General features: G+C 37.4%; 1 protein-coding gene across 2 annotated transcripts in view; it reads left to right on the top strand.

The window, feature by feature from the left end:
• Nucleotides 1–21,885, top strand: part of LOC150097096 (histone-arginine methyltransferase METTL23-like) — an 85,774-nt gene that overhangs the window by 26,502 nt on the left and 37,387 nt on the right. For both annotated transcript variants that reach the window (XM_090407111.1, XM_090407110.1), the window contains exon 4: nt 8,240–8,324. In XM_090407111.1, coding sequence (XP_090263237.1) covers nt 8,240–8,324 — 85 coding nt within the window. The remainder of the gene's footprint in view (nt 1–8,239; nt 8,325–21,885) is intronic.

Raw genomic sequence — 21,885 nt, 5'->3', positions numbered from 1 at the left:
GATGTACAAAATCAGTTTTATTCTTGTTAAAATGCTCCAAGCACTGTTCAGAGATTTTCATGTGCATGTGTTTTTGATCTGCTATGAGCAAACATGGCTCCCATCTTGTGCAAAGCTTTTTCATTTGCAATTCTTCATGCAAAATATATCCTACACGTTCTTTTGAAATGCCTATAGTCTCAGCAATTTCATGCACTTTGACTCACCAGTGATCCAATATCATATCGTGCACTTTCAATGATTTCTGGTGGTGTTACACTTTTTGGACATCTTTCATGTGGATCATCTTCAAGGCTGGTACAGACACATTTAAACTCGGCAGCTCATTTCTTAATTGTCAGAAATGAAGGAGAAGAGTGCCCATAAACTTTTATGAAAGTTAAAATGAATTTCTTTTGGCATTGAAACCTTCCTTTACAAAGAATTTTATAATTGCATCCATTCTTATATTTTATATTATATCTTATATTATATTCTCAATTTTATCCATTTCAAGGGATAACACTTTTGCTTCAGACAGCTGTATGAAACAAACTACATGATAGAATGACTTGCAATTTCACATGGATGCTTATGACAGATGTACCAACTTAAAAAAAAAAATCTTGCCAATAGTGTTGCCATCTATGGTGAGGCCGAGAACTTTTCAGACCACCCTCATATGTTGCATAAGTAATGTTTATGTATATCTGCATAAGGGTTTCCAATTCAGTGGCTGTGTGTGTGTGTGTGTGTGTGTGTGTGTGTGTGTGTGTGTGTGTGTGTGTGTGTGTGTGTGTGTGTGTGTGTGTGTGTGTGTGTGTGTGTTTTATTTTAATATTGATATTATATATGAAAGATAAAATAACCTGTGGCACATCTGCACCAGTGTGGGGTGCAGGTGATAGGAAAAGAAGAAATCCATTTACATTTTTCTTGAAGAGCTGGAGGTTTTAGTTGTTGGGAAACACTCAGGAAGGACTGAAGTAGATGGAATAAATGAAGAAGAGGAGGAGCAAGTCTGGTGAAATTGGACTGAAGAGGGATGTTGGGTATATGCTGCTTTTGCTTTAACAGGCCCAACAGAAAGCAGAGGAATGATGGTTGCCAGTTTAGTTGAAGTGTCTACGAAAATATCTGTAGAAAAGACATGGAGCTAAAACAGTATGTCTATGACAGGCCTGCACAACTTGATTGTCTTCGAGGGCCAAACTCAACTTGGACCACCTGACCAAGGGCCAGATCACTTCGTACCTTGAATGTTAGACTAGTCCACTGCAACTGAACTTAAGTAAATTTGTTAGTAGGTCTACAGTAAATACTAATTAATATGCATATTTAAATTTTTTAGTGAGTTACAATTAAAATTATAATCAAAATTATTTACAAACAGATATGCTTGCAAAGTTTCTCAATAAAAACCATTTAAACATAAACACAAAGTTTACTAATAATTTCACTGAGAATATCACACTTATTTTCAGTGAAATATCAGTGACTGAATGTTACAATGTGACACATTGCATTTCTTTGTTGCCACTATTTTATCAAAGTTTGGTGTCATGTTTGAAGTGGCCATTCTTAATATGGCCTCTAAATTGATATCACTTAAAGATGGATGCTGTTTGGTTTTGTTCAAGTTCATGACCGAAAATGGTTATTCACAAGTATATGTGCTTCCAGACATCCAAAATACCTGGTAGGAAGTATCCAACAAACTTTTAAATTTATCCTGATCCAGAATAGAATAAAACTCTTGTAAAGTACTCTCCCTATGCTTGACCTGATAGTTTTCAGAACACTGAAGAGCAATAACTTCCATCTGGAGTTCGATAGGTAGATTTCCTGCTTCGACAGAAAATGGATCCTCAATCACCTTTATGCGGACTTCGTCTTCATTATGCGATGGCATTCTTTTCTGAAACCCCTCACTTAGAAGTGATATGTGCTTCTTATATTTTCTACCCACTATTGGATGATATTCTGATGGAATATTCTGTTCACAAGTTAAGAAATGTGACATATTCCCCTTAGCAAGTTAATTTTCAAACAAACTTAATTTCATTTTGAATGCCTTTATAAGAGACATTAATTGAAAAATAAACTTATTTTTTCCTTGAAGCCGTAAGTTAAGGTCATTCAAGTGATCCAAAATGTCACACAAGAAAAATCAATCTTGATTCCATTCTTCATCCATTATTTCTGGGAATTTTTCCATATCTTCTTGAGATTCCAAAAATTCAACTAATTCATTTTTTAGAGCGACAAAGCATGACAAAACTTTACCGTGACTCAACCAACGTACATCAGTGTGGTGGTGTGGTAGATCCCCGTACTCAGCATCAATTTCTTCTAGAAACGCTTGAAACATTCTGTGTTTCAAACCCCGAGCTCGAATATAGTTGACCAGAGCAAATACTACTTTAAACACATGATCAAACTGCACAGCCTTTGAACATAACACCTGCTGATGAATTAGGCAATGAAATTTTGTCAATGGTTTACCTGCATACTATTCAATAAATGTTACAGCACCAACCTTTCTTTTAGTGTTACACGGTGATCAGCATTCATTTTAGAAATTATGAACTTTACAACCGTGTTATAAATAACTCTTTTGCTATCCCGACATTTCGATTTTTTTCCTTGAAGCCGTAAGTTAAGGTCATTCAAGTGATCCAAAATGTCACACAAGAAAAATCAATCTTGATTCCATTCTTCATCCATTATTTCTGGGAATTTTTCCATATCTTCTTGAGATTCCAAAAATTCAACTAATTCATTTTTTAGAGCGACAAAGCATGACAAAACTTTACCGTGACTCAACCAACGTACATCAGTGTGGTGGTGTGGTAGATCCCCGTACTCAGCATCAATTTCTTCTAGAAACGCCTGAAACATTCTGTGTTTCAAACCCCGAGCTCGAATATAGTTGACCAGAGCAAATACTACTTTAAACACATGATCAAACTGCACAGCCTTTGAACATAACACCTGCTGATGAATTAGGCAATGAAATTTTGTCAATGGTTTACCTGCATACTATTCAATAAATGTTACAGCACCAACCTTTCTTTTAGTGTTACACGGTGATCAGCATTCATTTTAGAAATTATGAACTTTACAACCGTGTTATAAATAACTCTTTTGCTATCCCGACATTTCGATCTTCATATTAAGATCATCATCTGGAGCATATACAAATATACAGGACAAGCTAAGTTACATTGCATACAGTAAGCTAGAGAAACAATGAATTGATCACAAGTTATTCTACTGGCATGACCTCTAGTGAAAAAAAAAAAAAAATTAGAGCCGATAAAGGAAATGCCACCATTATTTTAAACCGAACCACTTATGTAGAAAAAATGAATCTGCTAGTCTCGGACAATAACACATACCAACTTTAACTACAACCCAACCAATAGAATGAAAAAGAAAACAGAGAACCTACTTAAGTCTATTACCACATGGCCCAAAGATACGGTCAAAAAACTATTTCTGCACTACGCCTGTTCCCCAAGAATTCACGGGCTACCGAAAATTCATAAACAAAACACACCACTCCGGCCTATAGTTGATGGGATCGATAGCCCGAATTATCACTTAGCCAAAAACTTAGTGGCAACACTCAAGGAGTTGTTAGGTCATTCCCCTTCCTATATCAAAAACACACAACATATCATAAACATCATCCAAGACATCATATTAGAAAAAGATGATTTATTAGTCAGTTTTGACGTCTCTGCCCTCTTTACAAATGTTCTGATCAATGACACAATCCTTCTTTTACAGAACAAATTCCATTCAGATATCACGGCGCTCTTTGCACACGTATTCCATTCGGGTTATTTTGTATGGCAAAATGCTTTCTACCTACAAAAAGAAGGCACAGCCATGGGCTTGCCATTATCCCTCCCCCTATTGCTAACTTTTTATATAGAACATTTTGAGCAACTTGCTTTAGATTCCTCTCCTTTAAAATCCAAAGTCTGGCTTAGATACGTTGACGATGTTTTCGCGATCTGGTCCCATGGCCGCCACACACTAGACACATTCCTGAACCACCTAAACAAACATCATAAATGCATACAGTTCACAATTAAGATTGAAAAACAGAACCCACTTTTGTTTCTAGATACACTTGTCACACATCTTCCTTCTGGCAATCTTTCCTTCACTATTTACCGGAAACTGAAACATACTGGCCAATATATACACATAAACTCCTACCACCATCCAACACAAAAACTAGGTGTCATTAATACTCTAAAAAAACAGGACTTTGAAGATCTGCTCCAATGAACATGCACTACAAGACGAATTTAAAGTTATCAGTAATACTTTTCTAAAAAATGGTTACAGCCAAAACACTATTAACAAAATTCTCTACAAGACCTCAATAAAAAACAAAGATAAACCAGATCACAATAAAACTATAACCATTCCTTACATTAAAGGGACATCAGATAAAATAAACAGAATTCTACAAAAATACAACCTGAAAGCCACCTTTAAACCTCCTGCAAAACTAAAAAGCTTACTCAACTCATCCAAAGACCCACTCCCTCGGCTGACCCACCCTGGAGTATACCGTATTTATTGCACTTGTAACATATATATAGGAGAAACAGAACGCACAATTCCTATCAGGCAAAAAGAACATAAATGACACATCAAATATAATAATTATGGTGAAGCTGGCCTTTTAGATCATGCCCTTGAACACCTTACATAGAATTGATTGGAAAAAGCACTAGTTGTCTACATCACACCAAAACATGGTATGAACGCAAATTCAAGAAAGCCTTTGAGATTATTACCAACCACCCCAATCTGAACAATAATGATGGTCTAAAAATCCCAAACATATGGAAAGCATATATTCGACCCACGAAACCTTCCTCTCTAACAGCAACTGTAAACAGGACTGTAGAAAATCCAGGATCCTAAATCAAACATAGCAATTGTGATGCTAAAAGCAGGACATGATTGTTACTGAAAGAAGATTATCTGTAAGAAAGAATGTTTATTCATGTTATCATAAATAGAATTTAGCTTGGTGTAGGTTATAAATAATAATTATTATTATTTTTTTTTCACTAGAGGTCATGCCAGTAGAATAACTTGTGATCAATTCATTGTTTCTCTAGCTTACTGTATGTAATGTAACTTACTTGTCGTGTATATTTGCATATGCTCCAGATGATAATCTTAATATGAAGATCGAAACGTCGGGATATTAAAAGAGTTATTTATAACACGGTTGTAAAGTTCATAATTTCTAAAATGATTTACAGCACCAACATTTTTCTACACATAGATGGGGCACCATCATTGCAAACTGCTACTAAATTCTTGAAATTTAAGGATAGTTTTCGGTTGCACACATCTTTACGTTTTCTGTGATCTCCTTTCCTGTTGTTCTTCCTTTCGTTGAATACAAACCAGCAAGCTCCTCTGTCACCTCAAAATTCTTATTAACGCCTCTTACATATATTAAAAGCTGTGCAGTATCTTTCACGTCAGTACTTTCATCCATAGCAAGCAAATAATAGACACATTCACTAGCCGATTTTTGCAGGTTATCTTAAGATCCTCGGCAATGTCAGCCATCCTGCGCTCAACAGTCATACAGGACAAACTGATATTTTCAAAATTATTTTTCTTATCAGGACACAATTCAGAAACGGCATTCATCAGACACTTTTTATCAACTCTCCTTCAGTAAATGATTTGCCAGCACAAACTATTTCTTGTGATTTTTAAACTTATCTTTTTGGCAACTTCATTTGCAGATGCCACTTTTTTTAAAGGCTTGTTGCTCACCGCTAAGAACTTTCAATAACTTTGCTGCTTTTATTTGCTTTTCGCTTGCATCCAACTTGCCAAGGTTAGGATGTTTCGATTCAAAATGATTGTACTCTTTCGGCACAGTGATAGATTTCCGGCAAACAATGCACACTATTTTGTCCTTAAACAATGTAAAAAAAAAAAAATCTGTTTGTCCACTCAGGGTTAAATGCTCGATGTTCCGAATCTATTTTATACTTTTTACTAAGCTCATTGTGTCGAGATTGGAAATATTAATTACAAAAAACTAATGATGAAAAACTCACAATAATGCAGGTTATGATAACAGTTATGTAATGTATTGCTCCAGCTACAACCAACCACCACACTGTCAAAGCCAGTCAAGGCACGGCCAACTTTGTGTAATATGATTCGTTCTCATTCGTAGACATCAAGTCGTTATCACGGAGATGTAACTTTGAATTTCCCCGCAGCAACACTAGTGCTAACAGAACCTCGAAGCTATTGTAATACTTTGTTATTAAATACGACAGTGGGAATAACTCCAAATGCAATTTATTGTCGAGTTGAAAGAAACATGATTGTGACATTAATCGCATGAACATGCAGAGTGTTAGTAAAAATTTAATTCAAATCGTCTAATTTCATAATCCCCCATATGATTAATTAATTTCAATCAGTCAGATGGGACAAAATAAATAGCATTGCAGGCTGCATGTTGTGCAGGCCTGGTCTATGAAATACTAATCATCATCCAGCCAAATTGCTCTCCTCTGTGGACAACATCAAGGATTTTTAGGACGATTCGGGTGCACCACCCAAACACATGAACAATATTCTAAGGATGGATAGATTTGGAATTTGTATAGTGTTGTGTAGCTGGATGAGTGAAAAGTTTCATTATAAGTGGGAAAGAATGCCTAGATTTTTAGAGACTGAGGTAGCTATTGATGTGATATGTTTATGCCAGGAGAGGTTGGAAGTAAATGTCAGTCAAAGGAGTGAGATCTAATCCTGGCTTGTGATTTGTGTATTACTGATGGTATGTTAAGGTGAGATGAGATCTCTTTTGTGAGAAGAAAATTCAAGACTTCGTTTTGGTAGCATTGATGGTGACCAGGTTATTCTTATCCTATCTCAGGATGAAATAGAGATCAGTGTTTAAGGTGCTGGTTGTAGATAATATTGAAGCCTGGGATGTCTATGTACTGCATGGTTTGTCAAATGAGTAGGACAAATTAAGTGCACTATCATCAGCAGAGCTGTGGAAAAGATAAGTGTGGATTGAAGTAACTAATTTGTGTATAGAAGAAAAGTGATAGTTGATAGAGTCCTGAGGTTATCATCCTGCTTCTCTCCTGCACCGGAGAGAAGCTGGATGATAAGTTGCCATCATGACATGCAATGAATGAATGATCAGAGGGGGAAAAGCTTGCTGTCCAGTTACAGAGAATCACAGATAGACTGAAGGATGGCAATTTACTCAGCAGACCTCAATTCTAGACATGACGAAATGCTCTAGAAATGTCAGGAGCACATGCTTTGCCAAATCTTTCCACACATGGATCCAGTGATGGGTAATGTATGCTAGGTCATCCATGGATCTAGAGTAGCAGAATCCATACTAGTGGTTGTTAATTAACTGGCAGGCCTCTAGGGAGAAATTAACTGTTGATGACTTTCTTCATTATTTTGAAGAAGATTGAGGTGGTAGAGATTAGTCAGTTTGATGGCAGTTTTTATCTCTCTTTTTGTGTGTATGCATGTGTGGAACAAGTTGGATATATTCTCAATACTTCCATGCATTGAGATGGGTTCCAGCTTAATATAAATGATTGTAGACATAATATAGGATAGGTATTAGTTTTGGAGCACAGTGTTTGAGTACAGCTGGAGAGATGGCATTGGAACTAGAAGAACTTTTTAGTGTCTAAATTATTTAGTAAGACTATGTAGATGTATACCTATGGAAATGGCAGCAGTTGCATCCACATTACTAGGCAGTATGAAGAAAGACATTCTCAGTTATACACGTTAAGAGCATATATCAGAAAATGATCACTATCTGGAGTTGACATTTGTTTGGAGGGTGGCTAGATGCTATGTAGTTTGTGTGTGTGTGTGTGTGTGTGACCATATGCAGCCCACTATCTTTATTAGAACCCACGTAAATGGTATATTGAGTTTGTTTGTGCAGATGATAACCCCTAAATAATTGTATTTGGTCAGAGTCTGCAGTCTTAGAGACTGTATTGAGGAATAGTTTCTCTCTTGAATTGCAGTAGTATGCCTTTGCAGTGTTGTCAGTAAGTCATTGGATGGATTGGATCATCACTGGATAAGTCCAGTGATCACATTCATGCTAATTCCTGTTAACTTAAATTTTAATTTCCTTGAATTTACAGAATATCACTTGCTTTTCATTTTTCAACACATTCTTTTTCAGATTTTGAAACTGTAATTGTTACAGTAAGTTACATTTTAGAGCAAAATCCACATGCAAGATTCTGGTGTTCTTATCAAGAAAGAAGGTATAGTTTTATCTTAATTAATAGCTCTTCTGCCATATTATTTAATGTATTATATGGATTAAGAACTAAAACAAACAAGTATTTTTTTTATTAAAGAAATATTTTGATCAAATAATTGTTGCAGAAAGAGTTTGACTAAAACCCTAATGCCTATAACAAGTTTAGTTTACATTTTATGTTTAGATTTCATGAATTGACTTTTGCAGTAGAGCGAAGTGGTGAAGAGGTTAAATGGACAACCAAGATGGTAATAAGTCTATTGAGTTTATTTATTTATTTTTTTTATGTGGCTCCTTCCCATGAAAGGCTTCCATAGAACAGATATACCACTCAGCCAACCAGGCTAGTTGGATTGCTAACTAGGATAGATTAAAGGTATTTGGTATTAAAGGTATTTCTGCCTATTGACCAAATTTTTAATTTGGTCAATAGGCAGAAAACGAGTGGATATAATAGGAAAATAATAAGGTACTAAAGGGATTTTTTAGAAGAAATGCTTATTTAAATAACAGGAGGAGAGAGATAACAGGATCATCTCTGGAAATTCAGTATATATGTGCTTGGAGAGTGATGAATGTGTGGTGGCTGTCAGAAGAAGTTAAGGGCATTGTCATTGAAATGAGTTTAAGAAGTACTATAAGCACTGTATAGATAAGGTGAGCCTCCCACCTAAGCCCTAAGAATATGTTGAGATGTCCAAATTAATAATATCTAATGAATGACTTTATCCAGCAAACAGAGTCCAACTGTATTAAATGACATTTTATGGCATTAATAGTTTGAATATAGTCTATAGTTTGAATGTTGGAAAATTTATTAATAGTGGAAAATGAATGAATGCAAGCTTACAGTATCTATTAATATGTTGATGATGGGATAACTATGTGTTAGTCTTTATAATAATAATAAGGCTACACATAAACAGTGGAAAAGTTATTTAATGAAGAATGATTAAACTACAGATATTTCAATTCGCATATCATGCACCATCATCAGTACATTACAGTTGTAAATTAAACAACAACTAAACAATTAAAAATTAAACAACAATGAAGGTATTTGAAATGAATCTTTCCTTGTATGCAGTCATGGGACAGACACAAGTTAAAACTGATACCATTAGGATCAAGGATCAAACAATGTGTGTGTGAGTGTGAGTGAGTGATTAAAAAATAATAATAAATAAATAAATAAAAACTTATATAATATTAAATCTAGTTCTTAATAATAAATTTGCAGATTTTTGGCATGGAAAGTCCATTAAGGGATTTGGGTGATTTAGAAAGATTTCAGATCTTTAAAGAGGTACTCATATTTATGGGAACATCTGTGTAGTAAATTGTGTCATTCCAAAAGATCCTATGGCTAGTATTAGTAACATATGATTGATGTTCAAGAAGCTGTATAGAAACAGATTGGTCTGTTTTTCCAAAGAAAACTAAAAGTAAAAATAATTGGCAGTTTCATGGGACAGAATACCTCCCTTGAGCACTCTTGAAAGAAGGCATTAAATAATACCATATTGCTCTGAAGAATGGTGAGCAGAAATGTGATGGATCAACCATAGAAGGAAGGATGGTGAGAAAAAATAAATAGATATTTACAAGAAACCATACAATTTCCTTTTTTATAAGAACATCTAGGAAAGATATAGTCACATTTGATTCAAGTTCCATAATGAATATGGTTATGTGATGGTTATTGATTTTTTTTTTATAAGAAGGCTTTTAGTTAGAGGTGCTTAAGGGTCAAAGCTGTATAACTGAGAGGAGACCTCCACATAGCCTTTAAAGGAATGCGGAGAACCGACCAGGGCTTCTGACCTAATGTCCAATCCTCACCTTCTCGTGGTGCACCCTGTTGGGTATCTACTTTGATACTGAACGAACGAGGATGGGCTGGCAATTTGGGATTTAGCCGACCAAATTGTATTCTTATTGGTTAAACCAAAATAAAAAAATGATGGTACAACATGACAAAATTTCATGCCGGCTGGGGCGTCGCCCGGTTAAACAAGGTCCCCGTTGTTTTCGCCAGGGAACCAGGGCGAACAGCGAAAAGTCAGCTACTGGAACAAATCTGAAAACAAACCCCAACTCAACATCACCAGAGTTAAAGATCGGTACTATCAACGTAAGAAGCCTGAATGGCAAAGAAAGGGAAACTGAGGAATTAGATAAGTACCAGATCGACATAATAGGGGTGACTGAAACAAAAAAGACAAAAACTGGTGAGATCTTTCTGAGCAATAAATACAAAATGTTATATTCAGGCAATGACAATCAAGGAAAAGAAGGAGTAGCCACAGTATTCAACACAAAATACGAGGCTAATCTTCTTGAATGGCAGTCAGTCTCAAGTAGAGTAATGTGGGCAAATATGAGAATGGGGAACTGGACAATGAGACTTATTTGTGCCTATGGTCCCACAGAAGGTTCTACTAAGGTAGAAGTGGAGGAATTTTTTGAGGCTTTAGAAAAAGCAACTGACACAATGAAAAAGGAAAAATTGGTCCTTGTTGGGGATCTAAATAGCAGAGTAGGAAATGATTGTGAGACATACAAAAATATTTTGGGAAAATTTGGAGAAAAGAGCAAAGCTAATAATAATGGCAAATATCTGTTGGATTTCTGCTCAGGACATGGACTGGTTATTACTAACACCATGTTCCAACATAAAAATGTGCACAAATTCACATGGAGAGAAGAGGCTAGGAATAAGAAAAGTCTCATTGACTATGTTATTGTTGATAGTGATGTTTTCTCCCTGGTGCAGGACACCAGAGCGTACAGAGGATTTGAAATTGGAAGCGTTCACTATTTAGTCTTGAGCAGGATAAAATTGAATTTAATATTGAAAAGAATTACATGTAAGAAAGTTTTAAAGCGAATAAAAGTTGAGCAGCTCTCAGATGTGAACTGTAGACTAAAATACAGAAAGATTATTGAAAAGATAATGAAAGAGTTTGAGAACAGGAATTAAACCTTGGAGATTCAGTGGCAAACTCTGAAGAAAACATTGATTGATTCTGCCAGAGAGGCATGTGGTGAGGTTGTGTGCAAGGATAAAAAAAATCAGAACTCCCTGGTGGACACAGGAAGTTAAAGAGGCAGTGAAGGAAAAGAAGAAAGCATATCAAAAGTTCCTGGCAAATAAGTCAGCTTTTACTCTTACAGAATACAGAAACAAATGTAAGAAAGCTAAACAGTGTGTAAAATTAACTAAACAAAAGTCATGGGAGGACTTTGGCAAGAATATAGAAAATAAATATCAAGAAGGTGGCAAAATATTCTGGAGGTTGTTAAAGAAGCTTAGGAATGGAGGAAAGTGTGCTGTAAAAGGAGTTAGAGATGATAAAGGTGACATGAAAACAGGAGAAAAAGATATCCTTGAAGTATGGAGTAATTACTTTGAAAAACTGCTAAATGAAACAAGCAGTGATGACAGCACAGTGATAAAAAACACTGACCAGGCATGCAGTCAGGAATATATATCCATACTTGAAGTAGAAAAAAAAGCCATCAAAGGCTTGAAATGTGGAAAGGCAGCAGGAGTAGATGATATTCGACTAGAAATGCTGAAGTATGGTGGTATAAAAGTCTTACAGTGGGTGCACTGCATAGTTCAGAAAGCCTGGACAGAGGGACGAATTCCCGATGATTGGAGTAGAGCTCTCATAGTACCCATACATAAAAAGGGAAATAAAACTGAATGTGAGAATTACAGAGGTATTTCCCTACTGAGTGTTCCTGGCAAGATCTATGCAAGTATACTTGAGAAATGGTTGAGAAGAATTGTGGAAGAAAAGCTTGGTGAAGAACAAGCTGGATTCAGGCCAAATAGAGGCTGTCAGGATCAGATCTTCACTTTACGACAAATAGTCGAGAAAGCATGGGAATACAACAAAGATCTGTATTTAAGTTTTGTGATTTGGAAAAGGCATATGACAAGGTGCCAAAAGAGAAGCTATTCAATACGCTGCAGTTATATGGTGTCAATGGGGCATTATATCAAGCGATACTTAGTCTTTATTTGAGTTGTAAGTCAGCAGTTAGAATTGAAGGAAGTACAGGAAGATGGTTTAATGTTAAATCTGGTGTGAGACAAGGATGTACATTATCCCCTCTGTTATTCATTATCTATATGGATCACATTATGAAGGAATGTGGTATTAATCCTGATATCAAAATTGGAGATGTTAATGTCAGCTCTTTGCTTTATGCGGATGATGTTATACTTCTAAATAAATCCGCTACAAGTCTGCAAGATTTTCTGACTAAATTGAATAGCTGTTGTAATAGATATGGTATGAAGGTCAGCAATAAAAAGACAAAGACAATGAAAATAGGCAGAATCATTGAAAATGTCAACTGTGTTGTGAATGGAGAACCTGTGGAACAAGTAAAACATTTCAGCTATTTAGGCACGATTTTTACTGAAGATGGTAAATTAAATATAGAAATAGACAACAGAATCAGCAAAGCTGGTATGGTGGGAAGTCAATTGAATAAATTCATATGGAATAAGAAAGTAATTAGTCGGAACACTAAATTAGCTGTATACAAGACAGTGTTCAAACCAGTTTTAACTTATGGATCTGAGAGCTGGTCAGAAGTAAAACACTTGACCAAAGACTAGAGACTGCAGATATGAGAGTCCTGAGAAAGATTAGAGGCGTGAACAGATGGCATCAATGGCAATATCATATTAAAAATGAGGATATTAGGAAAGAACTTGACATTGTCAGCATCCAGGAATGCGTTAGCAGAGCTAATCTCAGGTGGTATGGTCACTTAAATAGAATGGGAGAGGAAAGATTAGCAAAACAAGTGTTCTCCGCCAGGTTGGCAGGAAAACGACCCAGAGGAAGACCAAGATATAGGTGGATTGATACGGTACAAAGTGCCTTAGACGATAGAAATATAAGATCTGATAATGTTGGAGTCTTGACAAGTAACAGACTGATTTGGAGGAAAATTGTAGATAGGAAGTTAGTAATGAAGTAATTTTTTCATGTAGTACTGTCATATCCTGTACACTTGAGGATACATGGCAGGAATTTGATGATGATGATTAAAACTATTTGGGGATATAATGAAAGAATAATCCTTATTAAGATTCATACAGAACCAAGAGATCTAGCCCTTATACAGATATACATACCAACAACAAGATACCATCACAAGGAAATTGAAGAAGCATATGCACAGATTGAAGAAGTACTGATGAGAGTAACAGCTCCCTCTCCAACAACGGTATTACATGGAATGCAGCTATTGGAGAGGGGGAGAGAAAGGGAAGATTGACATGAGAAAAACTCATCTAATTCTGCAAAAGCCACAACCTAACAATAGCAAATACATTATTTTGCTATGGTTAGTTGGCTGAGTGGTTAGCGTTCCCGCTCTCCAACCAATAGGCTGTGAGTTTGAATCCCTCCATGGGCATGGATGTTTGTGATCATCTTTAGGTAGGAGATGACCATCATCACCCAATATGAGACCACTGCCTCACTTATGGGGGGCCTGAAGTGGCTTAAAAAGTTCCATGTTTTGTCTCTAGAGAGCAGGGTTTCTGGACTATCTAAAAATTAAATGAAAAATACAAATATATATATCATCATCATCATCAAATTCCTGCCATGTACCCTCAAGGGGTGTACAGGATATGATAGTACTACATGAAAAAATTACATCATTACTAACTTCCTATCTACAATTTTCCTCCAAATCAGTCTGTTACTTGTCAAGACTCCAACATTATCAGATCTTATATTTCTATCGTCTAAGGCACTTTGTACCGTATCAATCCACCTATATCTTGGTCTTCCTCTGGGTCGTTTTCCTGCCAACCTGGCAGAGAACACTTGTTTTGCTAATCTTTCCTCTCCCATTCTATTTAGGTGACCATACCATCTGAGATTAGCTCTGCTAACGCATTCCTGGATGCTGACAATGTCAAGTTCTTTCCTAATATCCTCATTTTTAATATGATATTGCCATTGATGCCATCTGTTCACGCCTCTAATCTTTCTCAGGACTCTCATATCTGCGGTCTCTAGTCTTTGGTCAAGTGTTTTACTTCTGACCCAGCTCTCAGATCCATAAGTTAAAATTGGTTTGAACACAGTTTTGTATACAGCTAATTTAGTGTTCCGACTAATTTCTTTCTTATTCCATATGAATTTATTCAATTGACTTCCCACGATACCAGCTTTGCTGATTCTGTTGTCTATTTCTATATTTAATTTACCATCTTCAGTAAAAATCGTGCCTAAATAGCTGAAATGTTTTACTTGTTCCACAGGTTCTCCATTCACAACACAGTTGACATTTTCAATGATTCTGCCTATTTTCATTGTCTTTGTCTTTTTATTGCTGACCTTCATACCATATCTATTACAACAGCTATTCAATTTAGTCAGAGAATCTTGCAGACTTGTAGCGGATTTATTTAGAAGTATAACATCATCCGCATAAAGCAAAGAGCTGACATTAACATCTCCAATTTTGATATCAGGTTTAATACCACATTCCTTCATAATGTGATCCATATAGATAATGAATAACAGAGGGGATAATGTACATCCTTGTCTCACACCAGATTTAACATTAAACCATCTTCCTGTACTTCCTTCAATTCTAACTGCTGACTCGCAACTCAAATACAGACTAAGTATTGCTTGATATAATGCCCCATTGACACCATATAACTGCAGCGTATTGAATAGCTTCTCTCTTGGCACCTTGTCATATGCCTTTTCCAAATCAACAAAACTTAAATACAGATCTTTATTATATTCCCATGCTTTCTCGACTATTTGTCGTAAAGTGAAGATCTGATCCTGACAGCCTCTATTTGGCCTGAATCCAGCTTGTTCTTCACCAAGCTTTTCTTCCACAATTCTTCTCAACCGTTTCTCAAGTATACTTGCATAGATCTTGCCAGGAACACTCAGTAGGGAAATACCTCTGTAATTCTCACATTCAGTTTTATTTCCCTTTTTATATATGAGTACTATGAGAGCTCTACTCCAATCATCAGGAATTCGTCCCTCTGTCCAGGCTTTCTGAACCATGCAGTGCAGCCACTGTAAGACTCTTATACCACCATACTTCAGCATTTCTGGTCGAATATCATCTACTCCTGCTGCCTTTCCACATTTCAAGCCTTTGATGGCTTTTTCTACTTCAAGTATGGATATGTATTCCTGACTGCATGCCTGGTTGGGGGGGGGGGGTGGGGGGGGGGGGGGGTGGGGGGGGGGGGGGGTGGGGGGGGGGGGGGGTGGGGGGGGGGGGGGGTGGGGGGGGGGGGGGGTGGGGGGGGGGGGGGGTGGGGGGGGGGGGGGGTGGGGGGGGGGGGGGGTGGGGGGGGGGGGGGGTGGGGGGGGGGGGGGGTGGGGGGGGGGGGGGGTGGGGGGGGGGGGGGGTGGGGGGGGGGGGGGGTGGGGGGGGGGGGGGGTGGGGGGGGGGGGGGGTGGGGGGGGGGGGGGGTGGGGGGGGGGGGGGGTGGGGGGGGGGGGGGGTGGGGGGGGGGGGGGGTGGGGGGGGGGGGGGGTGGGGGGGGGGGGGGGTGGGGGGGGGGGGGGGTGGGGGGGGGGGGGGGTGGGGGGGGGGGGGGGTGGGGGGGGGGGGGGGTGGGGGGGGGGGGGGGTGGGGGGGGGGGGGGGTGGGGGGGGGGGGGGGTGGGGGGGGGGGGGGGTGGGGGGGGGGGGGGGTGGGGGCCTGAAGTGGCTTAAAAAGTTCCATGTTTTGTCTCTAGAGAGCAGGGTTTCTGGACTATCTAAAAATTAAATGAAAAATACAAATATATATATCATCATCATCATCAAATTCCTGCCATGTACCCTCAAGGGGTGTACAGGATATGATAGTACTACATGAAAAAATTACATCATTACTAACTTCCTATCTACAATTTTCCTCCAAATCAGTCTGTTACTTGTCAAGACTCCAACATTATCAGATCTTATATTTCTATCGTCTAAGGCACTTTGTACCGTATCAATCCACCTATATCTTGGTCTTCCTCTGGGTCGTTTTCCTGCCAACCTGGCAGAGAACACTTGTTTTGCTAATCTTTCCTCTCCCATTCTATTTAGGTGACCATACCATCTGAGATTAGCTCTGCTAACGCATTCCTGGATGCTGACAATGTCAAGTTCTTTCCTAATATCCTCATTTTTAATATGATATTGCCATTGATGCCATCTGTTCACGCCTCTAATCTTTCTCAGGACTCTCATATCTGCGGTCTCTAGTCTTTGGTCAAGTGTTTTACTTCTGACCCAGCTCTCAGATCCATAAGTTAAAATTGGTTTGAACACAGTTTTGTATACAGCTAATTTAGTGTTCCGACTAATTTCTTTCTTATTCCATATGAATTTATTCAATTGACTTCCCACGATACCAGCTTTGCTGATTCTGTTGTCTATTTCTATATTTAATTTACCATCTTCAGTAAAAATCGTGCCTAAATAGCTGAAATGTTTTACTTGTTCCACAGGTTCTCCATTCACAACACAGTTGACATTTTCAATGATTCTGCCTATTTTCATTGTCTTTGTCTTTTTATTGCTGACCTTCATACCATATCTATTACAACAGCTATTCAATTTAGTCAGAGAATCTTGCAGACTTGTAGCGGATTTATTTAGAAGTATAACATCATCCGCATAAAGCAAAGAGCTGACATTAACATCTCCAATTTTGATATCAGGTTTAATACCACATTCCTTCATAATGTGATCCATATAGATAATGAATAACAGAGGGGATAATGTACATCCTTGTCTCACACCAGATTTAACATTAAACCATCTTCCTGTACTTCCTTCAATTCTAACTGCTGACTCGCAACTCAAATACAGACTAAGTATTGCTTGATATAATGCCCCATTGACACCATATAACTGCAGCGTATTGAATAGCTTCTCTCTTGGCACCTTGTCATATGCCTTTTCCAAATCAACAAAACTTAAATACAGATCTTTATTATATTCCCATGCTTTCTCGACTATTTGTCGTAAAGTGAAGATCTGATCCTGACAGCCTCTATTTGGCCTGAATCCAGCTTGTTCTTCACCAAGCTTTTCTTCCACAATTCTTCTCAACCGTTTCTCAAGTATACTTGCATAGATCTTGCCAGGAACACTCAGTAGGGAAATACCTCTGTAATTCTCACATTCAGTTTTATTTCCCTTTTTATATATGAGTACTATGAGAGCTCTACTCCAATCATCAGGAATTCGTCCCTCTGTCCAGGCTTTCTGAACCATGCAGTGCAGCCACTGTAAGACTCTTATACCACCATACTTCAGCATTTCTGGTCGAATATCATCTACTCCTGCTGCCTTTCCACATTTCAAGCCTTTGATGGCTTTTTCTACTTCAAGTATGGATATGTATTCCTGACTGCATGCCTGGTCAGTGTTTTTTATCACTGTGCTGTCATCACTGCTTGTTTCATTTAGCAGTTTTTCAAAGTAATTACTCCATACTTCAAGGATATCTTTTTCTCCTGTTTTCATTTCACCTTTATCATCTGTAATTCCTTTTACAGCACTCTTTCCTCCATTCCTAAGCTTCTTCAACAACCTCCAGAATATTTTGCCACCTTCTTGATATTTATTTTCTATATTCTTGCCAAAGTCCTCCCATGACTTTTGTTTAGCTAGTTTTACACACTGTTTAGCTTTCTTACATTTGTCTCTGTATTCTGTAAGAGTAAAAGCTGACTTATTTGCCAGGAACTTTTGATATGCTTTCTTCTTTTCCTTCACTGCCTCTTTAACTTCCTGTGTCCACCAGGGAGTTCTGATTTTTTTATCTTTGCACACAACCTCACCACATGCCTCTCTGGCAGAATCAATCAATGTTTCCTTCAGAGTTTGCCACTGAATCTCCAAGGTTTGATTCCTGTTCTCAAACTCTTTCATTTTCTTTTCAATAATATTTCTGTATTTTAGTCTACAGTTTACATCTGAGAGCTGCTCAACTTTTATTCGCTTTAAAACTTTCTTACATGTTATTCTTTTCAATATGAAATTCAATTTTATCCTGCTCAAGACTAAATAGTGATCACTTCCAATTTCAAATCCTCTGTACACTCTGGTGTCCTGCACCAGGGAGAAAACATCACTATCAACAATAACATAGTCAATGAGACTTTTCTTATTCCTAGCCTCTTCTCTCCATGTGAATTTGTGCACATTTTTATGTTGGAACATGGTGTTAGTAATAACCAGTCCATTTCCTGAGCAGAAATCCAACAGATATTTGCCATTATTATTAGCTTTGCTCTTTTCTCCAAATTTTCCCAAAATATTTTTGTATGTCTCACAATCATTTCCTACTCTACTATTTAGATCCCCAACAAGGACCAACTTTTCCTTTTTCATTGTGTCAGTTGCTTTTTCTAAAGCCTCAAAAAATTCCTCCACTTCTACCTTAGTAGAGCCTTCTGTGGGACCATAGGCACAAATAAGTCTCATTGTCCAGTTCCCCATTCTCATATTTGCCCACATTACTCTACTTGAGACTGACTGCCATTCAAGAAGATTAGCCTCGTATTTTGTGTTGAATACTATGGCTACTCCTTCTTTTCCTTGATTGTTATTGCCTGAATATAACATTTTGTATTTATTGCTCAGAAAGATCTCACCAGTTTTTGTCTTTTTTGTTTCAGTCACCCCTATTATGTCGATCTGGTACTTATCTAATTCCTCAGTTTCCCTTTCTTTGCCATTCAGGCTTCTTACGTTGATAGTACCGATCTTTAACTCTGGTGATGTTGAGTTGGGGTTTGTTTTCAGATTTGTTCCAGTAGCTGACTTTTCGCTGTTCGCCCTGGTTCCCTGTCGAAAACAACGGGGACCTTGTTTAACCGGGCGACGCCCCAGCCGGCATGAAATTTTGTCATGTTGTACCATCATTTTTTTATTTTGGTTTAACCAATAAGAATACAATTTGGTCGGCTAAATCCCAAATTGCCAGCCCATCCTCGTTCGTTCAGTATCAAAGTAGATACCCAACAGGGTGCACCACGAGAAGGTGAGGATTGGACATTAGGTCAGAAGCCCTGGTCGGTTCTCCGCATTCCTTTAAAGGCTATGTGGAGGTCTCCTCTCAGTTATACAGCTTTGACCCTTAAGCACCCCAAAAAATATATATATATATATAAATAATAAAAAAAAATCCTTAGCCTATCCACAGTACATAATGTACCATAGGTTTGCAAATAACCTTTCGTGAGTGGAAGCAACATAAAAAGAGAAAAAAATTGAACAGCCAAAAAGAAGATGCACATGGATTTCATCAGGCAACAAGGAGAATATCAGTTGGCAATATAATCATTTTGAAAAAATATCATCACCATGTGAAAATATGGAAAAGTTATCCTGGAGCAGATGTGAACACAAACCATATCCCAGTTATCATGATAAGTCATTTATGATTGAAAAAATCATGCATAAATAAACCACACAAAAAATGGAATATATCTAAAATAAAAGATAATCTAAATGCCTGCAAAGAATTTAGAGAAGAAATGGAGGGGGGGGGGGGTAAAGATATCACAAACATAACAGAAAAGAAAAGTAAAAAAGATGGTAGTTCTTGTTGGAACTAGTGATTTCACTAGTCACAAATATAGTATGAGAGAGGAATGAAAGGTCTGTTGGAAGAAGCAAGAAAGAAAAGTGAGTAAAAATTGTTAGTTTGCTATTGAGATATGACAGATGAAGTTAAGGAATGGTAGGATAGCAAATGATTCAATGTGCAGGCTATGTAGAAGAAATGGAGGTTCATTTTTAGATGTGTGGAGTGAATTTGATGGCAGAAAAGACTTGTATAATAGGAACAGACTGTACTTGAATGGATTTAACATCAGGAGCCTGAAAAAATTACTTTTTGGGGTAAGAATTAACATAGATTTGGGAAACTAGATTATCATGGGAGGAATGGTGAGAATGTGTGTTTGAGTTTGTCTTTGATATGCAAATATGATAATGATATGAATGGCATTGAGCAGTTATGAAACTGATGAAGGGGTGGAAATGTATGCTTTGGATGCAGACCTTTTAAAGTGATCTCCAAAGCAAAAAGAGAAAGTTGTTCAACATGGCAAAGAAGACTGTGGATCTAAATATAAGAAAAAGCCATGGCATAATTTGTTATATCTATATACAAATGCAGGAGCATCACAAACAAAGGGGTTGAGTTTGTTGCTTTACTGATTACGTTGCGGCCTAAGATTGTTGGCATTAATGAAATCTGGCTATCAGGATCAGATGTTGCAATTGGAATCGAGTATAAAAAGTATAGTCTATTTTGGAATGACAGAAAAGATAGGAGAGAAGGCAAAGTACTACTAATGATATCAGATGTCTTGAGTCCAATTGCGGTAGAAATGAATGAAAGGAATAATAGTAATAATGTCCCATGGAGCAGTGAATTTGAAGCCATCTAGTGTGAAGTAGAGGCTAAAAGGATGAAATATGTGGTAGGATGTTCCTACAAATCTGGCAGTTCATTTGCTGGGAATGATGAAATTCATTGTCAAATTACCTTATGGGTACTGAACGAGTAATCATTATGAGTGATTTAAATTATCCAAACATTGATTGTGTAGAAGAGAAATTTCATGATTATAATGAAGGAAAATTAATTAAATTGTTGCAACTTTCTCAAGCAGCATCTGAAAGAAGGAACTCAAGCTCAACTTCATTCTTGTGTACCTCTATCTCTTCATCCAATGTAATAGTAGCACATTCCAAAATGTTACATACATCCAGTTGATATATCTTAGCAAAGTGAGAACACATCAACTGAACAATCTCATCAGCTTCTAATACAAGAATATCATTTGCATTCAGTAATTGGTGACAATGATCATGCCATGCTTTCCAGAGAAGTAGTGAATTACAAGGGTGGTCTGAAAAGTTCTCGGCCTCGACCACTATCTGCAAGATTTTTTTTTCTAAGTTGGTACATCTGTCATAAACATCCATGTGAAATTGCAAGTCATTCTATCAAGCAGTTTGTTTTATACAGCTGTCTGAAGCAAAAGTGTTGTCTGTATCCCTTGAAATGGATAAAATCTAGTATCGTGCAGTTATAAAAATTCTTTGTAAAAGAAGGTTTAACGCCAAAAGAAATTCATTCAAAGTTTATAAAAGTTTATGGGCACTCTTCTCCTTCGTTTACAGCAATTAAGAAATGGGCTGCCGAGTTTAAAAATGGCCATACCATCCTTGAAGATGATCCATGTGAAGGAAGTCCAAAAAATGTAACAACACTAGAAATCATTGATCAAGTGCACGATATGATATTGGATCACTGGTGAGTCAAAGTGCATGAAATTGCTGAGACTATAGGAATTTCAAAAGAACATGTAGGATATATTTTGCATGAAGAATTGCAAATGAAAAAGCTCTTTTGCACAAGATGGGTGCTGTTTTTGCTCATAGCAGATCAAAAACGCACTCGCATGAAAATCTCTGAACAGTGCTTGGAGCGTTTTAACAAGAATAAAACTGATTTTGTGCATCGATTTATTA

The sequence above is a fragment of the Typopeltis vanoorti genome, chromosome 17 (assembly GCF_054136105.1).
Source record: "Typopeltis vanoorti isolate ZY-2024b chromosome 17, IOZ_Tvanoo_1.0, whole genome shotgun sequence".
NCBI lineage: Eukaryota > Metazoa > Arthropoda > Arachnida > Uropygi > Thelyphonidae > Typopeltis > Typopeltis vanoorti.
This window is presented reverse-complemented; position numbering and strand designations above follow the sequence as displayed.